At 52.7% G+C, this 12,105-nt stretch overlaps 1 protein-coding gene across 17 annotated transcripts in view; it reads right to left on the reverse strand.

Moving 5' to 3' along the window:
• MARK2 (microtubule affinity regulating kinase 2) overlaps positions 1-4,416 on the reverse strand; it is a 56,860-nt gene extending 52,444 nt beyond the window's left edge. For 16 of the 17 annotated variants that reach the window (XM_080642241.1, XM_080642233.1, XM_080642246.1 and 13 more), the window contains exon 1: positions 4,096-4,286. In XM_080642241.1, the coding sequence (XP_080498367.1) occupies positions 4,096-4,149 (54 nt within the window). In that variant the 5' untranslated portion in view covers positions 4,150-4,286. Of the gene's footprint in view, positions 1-4,095 lie in introns of all 17 variants that reach the window. The other variant, XM_080642249.1, reaches the window with a different exon arrangement.
• Positions 4,417-12,105: the final 7,689 nt, after the last annotated feature.

Below are 12,105 nucleotides of genomic sequence, written 5' to 3' on the forward strand. Positions count from 1 at the left end.
AGGCATCAACTCTACTGAAGACATTTACCCTGAAAAAAATTGTGGGCCCAATCTTTGGTCGCCATCAGAAAGATTCAGGTAGCCCTCTGCAAACCTGATTTTAAGCAGGCTGAGTTGCTATGATTGCCTGGTATCCATCTGCTTACCTACTTCCCCAAATCCACAGATCAGAGAGAAATTATTACAACTTACTAGTAGCTGCCTTTACTGGGTTCAAAGGTTACGGTATGGCAATTCTATGAACTCCAGTGACTCCAAAGCCCTTGCTCTAAGAACACCTGATTTCTAGGGCCAACCATAACATGAGAATCTACGATCGGACATTTACCCACGTCCCTGACTAGAAAGCAGCACCAAGGAGTCAAAGAGCAGAGGTCAGAGGCAGCACGCAGAGCGCGGCGCTGCACAACTCGCAGGGCAGGCAGCGACATGAGGTCTAGGTGAGCTCGCTACTAGATGCCAGAACCAAATTATTCACTGCAACGCTCTGCCAGAACCAGCCCTGGGATCCAAGGGATATGTGTGTTTGAAGTGGTTCCGTTGGTCTTTTCAGGATCCTATGTTGGATTTGCTTTCTTCACTCAGAGTTCTAAACTCCTCTTCCCAGAACCGAGAGAACGCACAATGCCCCTCCCTCCCTGGAAGAATGACAGTATCACCCTCCCTTGCCCCTGCAGCAGAAGTGGGGTGGGTAGTGAAAGGCTCCTTAGGCCCAGAGGTGGAGCAGGCCTGAAGCCATGCAGCCCTTCCACAGGTGTCACAGGAAGCTCTAGGCAGCCACAGGTGAACTCTGGAAGTTGGACCCCTCTCCACACTGACCTATTACTGCTGCTGCTGGCTGCGAAGACAAACAGTCATCTTGCTGATTGCTTTCACCACTGCCAAGCCTTCAGGCCAGAGGAGCCATTTGGAAAAGTGAACAGAAAGCTCAGCTCACAGACTAAGAATCCCCCAAACTACCAGCCCAGGAGGTCACAGCCCTCCTGCAAAAGGAAGAAGAGGCCGTGACTGTGAAAAAGCACACCCGAAATCAGGTGTCACAACCATCATGCTAAGGACAGGGCTTGACTTGCTTTCATCTCCTACTTTCACTAGTAGAAGCAGAGTTGACAGCAAACAGGCAGCCTTCCTACAACGCAAGGTTTATTTTTATGCTTTAACATCTTCTGTGTGTGTGTGTGTGTGCGTTTAATTCAGATGGGATCAGAGAGCTCCTGGAACAGCTTCTCACCAGCCACATGTTTTAAAGACGGGGACAGGAAGAGAAGAGGCTGGAACTTGAGGACAACCAGTGGCGTCTGTTTACCTGTTTCCTGGTGAAGCCAGTTTAAATCATTTAAATCTAAATAAGGTGACAGAGGACCTTTGGGGGGAGAAATCAGCCCAACCAAATTGCTTGCTTTCTGTGTCAGAGCATTTCGGCTTATTGCAGCGACTGAGCTCCCACGACTACTTTAGCTCGAACGGCAACAGGACCAGAAGAGCTTCCTGGCTCTCCCCGCGTGGCACGAATTCTTCTAAAGGAGCCCAATGCTTCCGACATCCCTGGTCTTGTGACCAAAGGAGCTGCTACTTGTCTTCTTTCTTGCTTTAAAAAATACAGGTACCTGCCTGTGATAGGTGTATCCAAGGTTTTCCAAAGTCTGTGCTTTTAATAGGATGAGACTTAATATTAAGTTAATAGTAAGACTGGCTACCATGAGCAGAAGCTGTGAAATGGCTCAGGAGAACCTAAGACCATAAAGAACAGGAATGGGATGAGTGACTGGTAGTCTGGAACAGAATGACAATGTGTGCAGCCACTGCTCTGCACAAGGTTATCAAAGAGCAGCTTCTATTCCCAAAAGGTGCACTGATTACTGCTACCATAAAACCAATGGGTGTGCACCAAGTTCCTACTATGCGTCAGCATGTACGGAGAAGACATTAACACACATCACAAGAAGAAGGCCATGGCAAGAACACATTTACATGTGTCAGCAGCACGAAGAACCCACACTGAGGCAGCCAGGTGCTCCGCTGCAGGACCCGATGCCCCCACAGCCTCACTGAGAGCGGCACTCCATCGCCACTCCCCAAATGCCTGAGGGTGCCAGTCAGTCACTGGCCTCCTCCTACCAGCTCATAATCAACAGCCTGGGAAAGTCCTCTGGTTAAGCAGGGTTTACCTGCTAAACCAAAGATGGTGATAGGAAAAGGAATGGAAGAGGCAGCTTCAAGAGGGCCTAGAAAAAGTGGTTCCCATCAGGAGAGAAGCAGCAGGCCAGCGAGGCAGACTATGACAAGCAGACCACACTCCTGCCTCCAAAGACCCCGTCCCATGCAGAACCAGCGGCCAAGTCCAGCGGCGACACGGAAGTCAACCATCCCTCTCGCTCAACCTCCGTAATAAAAGGGTCAACCACTGCGCAGGAAAACGAAGGCCCGAACTCTTCTGGAGTTCCTGACTGCCCAGGTGACAGAGTGAGGGGGTAACAAGAGGAAAATGTAGGAAGGATGAAGAGAGGGAATATTTTTCAGAGAAAGATGTTAACATGCAAGAGAATATAGCAAGGCTCCCAAGGGGCTAAAAGGAAAGCAGGGAACAAGAGGAAAACATAAAGAATGTAATGAGGCAAAAGGATGCAAAAAGCACTGTGGCCCCAGGGGAGAAGGGCTCCTTTTTCAAGTTAAGTTTTTTTTTAAAGCCCGCAAAAGAAGGTGTGACAGGCAGGGGACACTCCACAGAGCAGTCAGCAAGGGACACTGGCGATGGTGAAAGAAAGGGGAGGGGTGGAGGTGAGCTGACACAGAAAAGCGAAGGCCTGGGTGATAAACCACAGCCGTGATTGTCAGGACGACGGGGAGAGAGGAGCTCAGAAACTAGTGTGCAAAATGCCTGCATGCGAAGCTACAATGACTAGTGAGTAGGAAGGGAGAGGGTAGGAGCACACGTGGGGAAATAAATATGTGAAGAAGGCAGGAGACTAATATGGACATGGAAGGGCAATCCTGATTAAGAGGCACAGTGAGGAAGAGGGGGTGAGAGCAGAGAAACTGGAAGGCAGCAAGCACGGAGAAAGGTACTAAGAAAAGGGACAGATCCAGGAGGGAAGCGTCAGGCAGGCATCATGGTCCGTGTTGCGGGGTAAGAGAGAAAGGCCAGGGCAGTGATGAAGCAAGGCGGGGAAAAGAGCTGAGCAACAGGTTGTGTTAATGGGGTGGGCTGACAGCATCCTTCCCTTGCTAGGGAGAGGCCAAGAAGGCTGGCAACGCACTCGCAGTGAGAAATAGGGGGCCCAGAGATTTAAAAGCCAAACCCCGGGGAAGAGAGCATGAGGGATCCAAAGACTGAAGGGAGTGATGACTGGAACCCCAAAGGCAACCTGTGGGAAAAGTATGCGCATGACAGCTGCAGGGGAAACGCGGAAGCAACAAATGCCAGCGCGAGGCACGGGGAGCTTCTGGAGAAAAGAAGGGAAAGTGATGAGCAAAGAGTAGGCGAACGATTTGGAAAGGTGATGAGGGTGGAGCTGGTGGGTTGCAAGCAAGAGGGAGAGCACCATTTGGAGAAGGGAGAAGCAGGGTAAAAACAAAACAAAGCTGGGGAACTGGGAGGGGGAAAGGGGCCGAGAACACATTCCGGGGCGAGGACCCCGAGGGTGACACCCAGGCACTGGGAGAACCTGTGCGGGCGGAGGGGAAACCAGGCTAGAGAGACAGAGGAAGAGGTGGACCACGACCTGGAGCAAATCGCTGGGTGCTATCCGCTGAGCAGAGGGTGGCTGCTGTGAGCGTGGGTGGAGGAAGACCAGAAGGGCCCCCGAGAAAAAAGGGAAGAGAAGAGGAAGCTGGGGAGGTAACACGGAAGAGCGCAGGAGGGCGGTGAGGGGACAAGGGGGGTCAGCAGAAAGACAAGTGTGCAGCTTGCAGCCCGGATGAGGTGGGTCCCAGGACAGGACTCGGAGGGGGATGTGCGGGGCCGAAAGACAGATGACAGGGCAGCTGGAGCTTGCAGGTTGGCAGCAGGGGCACGAGGAGAGCAGAGGAAGGAGAAGGCTCTGCAAGGTGCAGGGGCCCAGCCGGAGAATCCCGGGAGCCCTCGGAGCTCCTTACCTGCTCCGTGTCCCTCTCGTTCAGCGTGGGTAGGGGAGTCCGGGCGCTGGACATGGCGCCGGTATCTCAGGGGAGGGCACCGAGAAGCTTGAAGGGAGGGAAGGGAAGGCGCGGAGCCGGCCGGGCGGGCTTCTCACAGCAGAGGCACCCGCCGCATGGGCCCCGGCCGGGGGTGCGGGGAGGCCGGGCAGCCGTTCACGCCAGCCCGGGGATGCGCCGCTCGGGCTAGGCCGCGCCGGCTCCGAGCGGCTCCGGACCGCACCCCCCCGACCCCCGGCTGGGCTGTGCCGCCTTTCGGCCGGGCCGCGCCGCTCCGCCTACTCTCTGCCGCCGCAGTCGGCCGCCCGCCTCGCTCCTCCCCTGCCCTCAGCGGCACTGCTCCGCGCCCGGCACACAGGCAGCCGCCGCCGGACCTGCTGCTCCCAACATGGCCGCCGCCACCGCCGGCCCTCGGCTCTTTCCGCCGGCAGCAGCCGGAAACATCCGAAGCGGCCTGGAACGGGAGGGCGGCTTGCCTCCTTCTCCCGGCCACCGACTACGGGTGAATTCCGGAAACTCCGAAGAAGGCAACCCCCGGGGACGCGCGCGCCTCCTCGATCCCGAAGACCGAGCTTCGGCTCTGTTTTCGGAAATCCACGAAGCGACTCCAGGTGCTCTAGCCACGCCCACAGGCCTTCCCCCGCCCACTTCAGCTGGCTCTCGGCAGTTTCCGGAAACACCCGAAGCCGTCCCGCGTGCGGAGAACCGGCCACGCCCCCGCCCCGCCCCGCAGCCGACGACGGCGGTCGTCGGCCATTTCCGGCAACACCCGAGGCCCGGCGAGACCCAGGTCATTCCCTCGAGTGGTACCGAGTCTAACTCTTCGCTTCTTTCCGTCAGTTTTCGGGTATTTTTCAAACCTTGAACAGGGAGCGTGGAACTCCTGTGCGTGTTGTTATTTGACTAAATAGAAAATAAGGCTGTTAGGCGTCCCTGCGATTCTAAAGCAACTTCCCATCCGCGTGTCTGTTGTGGGTCAGCTCCTAAAATCCATCTCGTTTGTCACCCAACCTATCCATATGTCTATCACTTGTCAGATACAGCATTATTCCATTACCTACCTGCCCTTTACCACCTACCGTCTTCTATCGTGGCTTCTCGTCCAGGTCCCAGACAAGCACCAGGTCAGCGTCCTTGGCTCTCAGCTGTGAAAGGCTGCAGAGGTCGCCCCAGCCCCGTGGAGTGAAAATGCTGTGTGATCTTGGGAAAATCACATAATGTGTCTGAGTTTAGCCTCCTCGACGTCCCTATATTCAAAGAATCACATTCTAAATAACATCTTTGAATTCCAGTTACCTTTCCCCGCCCCCCAAAAAAGTCTTTAAATTGTTCAAAATAGCACAAAACATCACACTATAGTCATATTATCCTGCCAGCTACCTTTTCATTTATTTTTAAAGTACTAGTTATTTTTTTAAGTATATTTTTTATTGATTTTCGAGAGGAAGAGAGAGATAGAAACATCGACGATGAGAGGATCATTGATCGTCTGCCTCCTGCCCGCCCCCTGCTAGGGATCAAACAGGAAACCCAGGCATGTGCCTTGACCAGGAATCAAACTGTGACATCCTGGCTCATAGATCGATGCTCAACCAGAGCCACACCGCTGAGTGCCAGTTACCTTTTTATTTTTTATTTTTATTTTTTTATATTTTATTGATTTTTCACAGAGAGGAAGGGAGAAGGACAGAGAGCCAGAAAAATCGATGAGAGAGAAACATCGATCAGCTGCCTCCTGCACACCCCCCACCGGGGATGTGCCCGCAACCAAGATACATGCCCTTGACCGGAATCGAACCTGGGACCCTTGAGTCCGCAGGCGGACGCTCCATTCACTGAGCCAAACCGGTGAGGGCCAGTTACCTTTTTAAATACTCCTGCAAAGTAAGATAAGAGAGACGTTCTCATCTTAATTCACATTTCAGTTCTAAGACAAAGGCACTCAAGGAAAAGAAAATAGAAACCGGTTGAAAATGAGAATTCCGCTGGATGGCACTAAGAATGGGAACCTGGAGAAGTTCCTTTCCTTCCCTGGGCCTCATTTTCCCGTCAATAAAGCTGGGTCATTGGATTCATGAACTCTGAGGCCCCACTCACCTTTGGAGAGCCCCTGACTCTAACAGGAAGTCTGTGTGGCAACCTGGGCCCACTCTTCCCTTTGCCCTAGATTGTCTCACCAGGGAGAGGCAGTAGACTAGTCTGATTCCTCTGGCTCTAAGCTGCCCCCACCCAGAGTACTCCAGACATGTTAGAACTTGCCCCCCTTTCCCCGGGCTCAAAGGCAGCTTAAGGTGGGCAGAAGCCAGAATCCCCACAGGAGCCAGGTTCAACCATCGACTTCCCAAAGGTGCAGGGATCGTGGGGGAAGGTGCTGGCTGGACCTCTGACACTTGACTTCCAACTCGCAGCTACAGTGTCTTGAGCAGAGCCCGTGGCCAAGTCAACCAGAGAAAGAGGCAGCCAGGCAGCTGCAATCGGAGGACAGTATGAAAATACTTCCCAAGGCGACAGCTACCATCTGCACTCTTAGCAAGTGCACCCGACCCCAGGACACTTACACCTCCCTGTGCCCACCCAGCTCCATTCAGGCACCCAGCCATTGAGGGAGAAGTTGGGGAAGAAACGCAGAGGAGTTGAGGGAGAAAAAAGGGAAGAGGTGAGAACAGAAGCTATTCTACCCCCGCCCCCGCACACACACCTCCCCCCAAACCCAAATTCATCTGGAAAAATCCGTGAGAATGATCTGCCCTCTGGTGGCCAAAGCGAGTGGCGCTGCCGATGTCTGGAAAGAAGGGAAAATAGGAAGGGGTTGGAGGAGCAAAGGTAGGTGCTCAGGAGTCTCCCCGGCCCATGCTCTGTGTAAGGACACTCTACTTCCTCCATGCTTCTGGTCACACAAGTTCCCAACCCTGTCCTCTGCCCCTTACCCCATCCCACCTGTCCCCTCTTCTTCCTCACTCTCCACACAGGGCTGCCTAATTGGTCTCTCTGCTTAGACGCCCTCCAACCTGCCCCACCAGACATGCCAGAACAATCTTCCTAAGTCCAGCTCCAATTACATGTCTGTCCTGCTGGGGGCTCTCACCGGCTCCCTCACGGGACAGGCAGGCTGGTTTCATGGGCCTATAACCTGTGCAGCCACCAAAGCCCTCCTCTGAGAAGGGCCTTGAGCTTGATTTAATACTCATACTCCACTGTCACTCTGAAATTTTTACCAAGGGGGCCCTGCGTTTTCATTTGCGGTGCCCCGTAAGTTTTGTAGCTGGTCCTGGCAGTAGGAAAAGCCTGTACCTTCATCTAAAGCTTTGCACAGTCTGGCCTCAACTTAGCTTGCTAATACCCTCTCCAACTAGGTATCCCCGGTTGACACCTCCCCGCAGCGCCTGCCCTGCTACCAAGCTCTCCCACCTCCATGCTTTTGTCCAGGCTGAACAATTGCCAGTCACCTACCTCAGCTTCCCGGTGTCCTCCAAGATCCAGTTCAGATATTACCTTCTCAAATCCCTGAACCCACCTACTTCTCCTCAAAGATTAATTATACATTACCACACATTTATCCCTCTCTAATTTGCAAATTCATTCACCCACAAATCTCTATTGAGCACCTATGATGTGCAAGGCATTGTTCTAGGCTCTTCAGGTATAAATAAGTAAGGATCTCTGCTATCAGGGAACTTACATCTCAATGCCCTCCCCCCTCCCCCCGCCCGCCGCGTGGAGATAGACAACAAACATAATAGTAAGAATTAGCCTGGCCGGTTTGGCTCAGTGGATAGAGCGTTGGCCTGCGGACTGAAAGGTCCCGGCTTCGATTCCGGTCAAGGGCATGTACCTTGGTTTCAGGCACATCCCCAGTAGAAGGTGTGCAGGAGGCAGCTGATCGATGTTTCTCTCTCATCAATGTTTCTAACTCTCTATCCCTCTCCCTTCCTCTCTGTAAAAAAATCAATAAAATACGTATTTAAAAAAAAGAATTAAATGCCACGGGGGAAATAGAGCTAGCTATAAGGGGGATCAGAATTGCAGGGCAAGGCGGGTGGAAAAGTAGTTGCAGTACTAAGATGGTCAATGTAGGCCTCACTGAGAAGGTGACACGCAGAGGTGGGCAAACTTTTTGACTCGAGGGCCACAATGGGTTCTTAAACTGGACCGGAGGGCCGGAACAAAAGCATGGATGGAGTGTTTGTGTGAACTAATATAAATTCAAAGTAAAGGAGCGGAGGGGAGAGCAAGAGAACCCTCCGCTCTTTCAGCTCTGCGGGCTGGATAGAACAGCCGAACGGGCCGGATCCGGCCCGCGGGCCGTAGTTTGCCCACGGCTGCACTAGAGCAAAGACTTGAAAGAGGAAAGGGAGTGAGCTCTGCAGATATTGGAGAAGAACATTCCAGAAAGAGGTGACAGTCAGAGCCAAGGCCCTGGGGCAGGAGCAGGCCTGGCTATTTAAAGAATAAGGAGGCTGCCCAGGCGGGCGCGGCTCAGTGGTTGAGCATTGATCTAAGAACCAGGAGGTCACGGTTCGATTCCCGATTCCCAGTCAGGGCACATGCCCTAGTTGCAGGCTGCATCCCCAGTGTGGGGCATGCGAGAGGCAGCTGATCAATGATTCTCTCTCATCATTGATGTGTCTACCTCTCTTTCCCTCTCCCTTCCTCTCTGAAATCAATAAAAATATATTTCAAGAAAGAAAGAAAAAGGAAGAAAGAAAGAAAGAAAGAAAGAAAGAAAGAAAGAAAGAAAGAAAGAGGAGGCCAATGAGACTGGAGCAGAGTGAGCCAGGAGGAGAGCAGCAGTAGGAGAAGAGGGCAGAAAGGCCGAGCCGGGGGCCACTGCTGTGGCTTCCCTGGGAGTGAGATGATCGGGCTGGCTGCTGGGCTGAGAAGAGAGTGAAGGAGCCCTGACCGGTTTGGCTCAGTGGATAGAGCGTCGGCCTGAGGACTCAAGGGTCCCAGGTTCGATTCCGGTCAAGGGCATGTACCTTGGTTGCGGGCACATACCCAGTAGGGGGTGTGCAGGAGGCAGCTGATCGATGTTTCTCTCTCATAGATGTTTCTAGCTCTCTATCCTTCTCCCTTCCTTCCTGTAAAAAAAAAATCAATAAAATATATTTTTAAAAAAAGAGAATAGAGTGAAGGGGCAGGAGTGCAGGAAGGAGGCTGTCATGATAAATCAAGTGAGAGATGGCAGAGGCTTAGAGAAGACAGCGGCAGAGGAAGTGGTCGGATTTGAGGTATACAGGGGTACGCAAAGGTAGGTTTACAGTGTGAGTACACGAAACACAGAATTTATTCTTGTATTACTATTTTTTTTTAAATTACTCCTTTTTTTAAAAAAAATATATTTTATTAATATTTTACAGAGAGGAAGGGAGAGGGATAGAGAGCTAGAAACATCGATGAGAGAGAAACATCAATCAGCTGCCTCCTGCACACCCCCCACTGGAGATGTGCCCGCAACCAAGGTACATGCCCTTGACCGGAATCGAACCCGGGACCCTTCAGTCCGCAGGCCGACGCTCTATCCACTGAGCCAAACCGGTTTCGGCACTTGTATTACTATTTTTAAAATAAATTTATTTTTAATACATTTTTATTGATTTCAGAGAGAAAGGGAGAGGGAGAAAGAGATAGAAAAATCAATGATGAGAGAGAATCATTGATCGACTGCCTCCTGCACGCCCCCCCCCACTGGGGATCGAGCCTGCAACCTGGGCATGTGCCCTGACCAGGAATCGAACCGTGACCTCCTGGTTCATAGGTTGACGCTCAACCACTGACTGAGCCACGCCGCCCAGGCTATTTATTCATTATCGTATTATTTTTCATACAAACAACACAGGGCCAGTGCTCCAGGGCAGGTGTGACGCACACTTGAACCGGAGAGGGCAGATGTGTGGGATTCCCGACCCCAGCAGGCACACGAGGCCTTAGAGTAGCAACCCCTCCGTGGCGGGCAGGGAGGAAAGAAGCAAAGGGAGGGCAGGGTGCTGGAGTGGAAGACACCCTATTCTCACCCTATTCTCTGCAACAGGGCATTGCTTCTCAGGCCTCCCCGCCATGGAGCCAGGGGCAGGCTCGCTCTGGGCAGGCCACTTGGAGGGTGGGGAGTGGCCCAGAAACTGGTCACGGAGGGCAAGGCCCGCTCCTGCCCTCTCACTCCTCGGAACCCCCCAACTCCCATCCTGCAGAGCTTCACCCTACTTTTCTTGGTGTCTCTGAAGTTCCATCACACGCTTGGCCCCTATTGCCACGGACCATATTGAATTTAGAACATTTTAGAGATGGCAGAGTGTGAGAAAGTGTGCACCTTAGAAGTGATGAACTAGAAATGTGTATTTTCGGCCCTAACTGGTTTGGCTCAGTGGATAGAGCATCGGCCTGCAGACTGAAAGGTCCCAGGTTCGATTCCGGTCAAGGGCATGTACCTTGGTTGTGGGCACATCCCCAGTAGGAGGTGTGCAGGAGGCAGCTGATTGATGTTTCTCTCCCATCAATGTTTCTAACTCTCTATTCCTCTCCCTTCCTCTCTGTAAAAAATCAATAAAATATATTAAAAAAAAAAAAGAAATGTGTATTTTCGGCACCCCCTGTCCAGCCACCACCGGGACAACCAGGACGTGAGCTACACAAGGACAGGAACTGCCCGTCTCGGCCCCTTTCCTGGTTTTGCTCACGCGGTGAGAGCTGTGCAGGGTGTGGATGTTATGGCAGGTACGGTACGCGGGGCGCGCTGCTACTCAGTCTGTTAGTAAGGAAAGCAAAGCCCAGGGGAGCCCGGTCCCTTGCCAGGGGAGTGGGCATTGGGGAATCGGCCTGGAGGGGCACCGTGTGGGGCAGAGGGCCAGCACACGGACTTCACAGCCCGCTGCTCCCCAGTCGCATGTGCTCTTAGGCAAGCGGCCTCACCTCTGTCGACCTTCATCTTCCCATCTTTTTTTTTTAACATTTTTTAATATATATTTTATTGATTCTTTACAGAGAGGAATGGAGAGGGACAGAAAGCTAGAAACATCGATGAGAGAGAAACACCGATCAGCCGCCTCCTGCACACCCCCCACTGGGAATGTGCCCGCAACCAAGGCACATGCCCCCGACCGGAATCGAACCTGGGACCCCTCAGTCCACAGGCCGATGCTCTATCCACTGAGCCAAACCGGTCAGGGCCATCTTCCCATCTTTTAAATAGGGACAGTAAACGCACCGGCCACATGGGGTTGAGCTGTGAGGCTATAATGAGTTACAGGGGTCCTCAAACTTTTTAAACGGGGCCAGTTCACTGTCCCTCAGACCGTTGGAGGGCCGGACTATAGTTTAAAAAAAAACTATGAACAAATTCCTATGCGCACTGCAGGCCCGGGACGAGTCGGCTGCTAAGCAGGACAGGCAGCGGCACCTGGCGGGCCGGATACATGTCCTCGGCGGGCCGCATGTGGCCCGCGGGCCATAGTTTGAGGATGCCTGAGTTAATACATTAAACATGCTTAGACAGGGGCATGGAGGCCAGCACTTCGTGTGGGTTGCTGTTATTACCAGCATACTCTAGCCAGACTCCGGGGCCTCACATTTCTCGGCTACATCCTCCCCATTTCCCAGAAGGACGACAGTGGATCAGAAGTCAAAGAACCAAAAAAAAAAAAAAAAAAAAAAAAGTCAGAGAGCCCATTCTGTCCCAGCTCTGTCACAAATGGATCACGTGAGCCATTAGGTAACTCTGTTTCCCCCGCAGGGTCCCAGGCCCCTTGTCTGTACAATGAGGGGTAGCTGAACCCTTTGCTCTCGGGGGCCTTCTAGAATGCTATAAATAGAATGTGTACTCCCCCTCCTCCCCCCCGCCCCCCGCCGGCAAGATTCCTATGTTGAAAACCTAGCCCCCACGGTGATGGTATTAGAAGGCGGGGCCTTTGGAGGTGATTAGGCCGTAGGGCTCCATGTACCCCAATGGGCATAATGGGATTCGTACCCTTAGAAAAGCAA

This window comes from Plecotus auritus (genome assembly GCF_963455305.1).
Source record: "Plecotus auritus genome assembly, chromosome: 9".
NCBI classification, from domain to species: Eukaryota; Metazoa; Chordata; class Mammalia; order Chiroptera; family Vespertilionidae; genus Plecotus; species Plecotus auritus.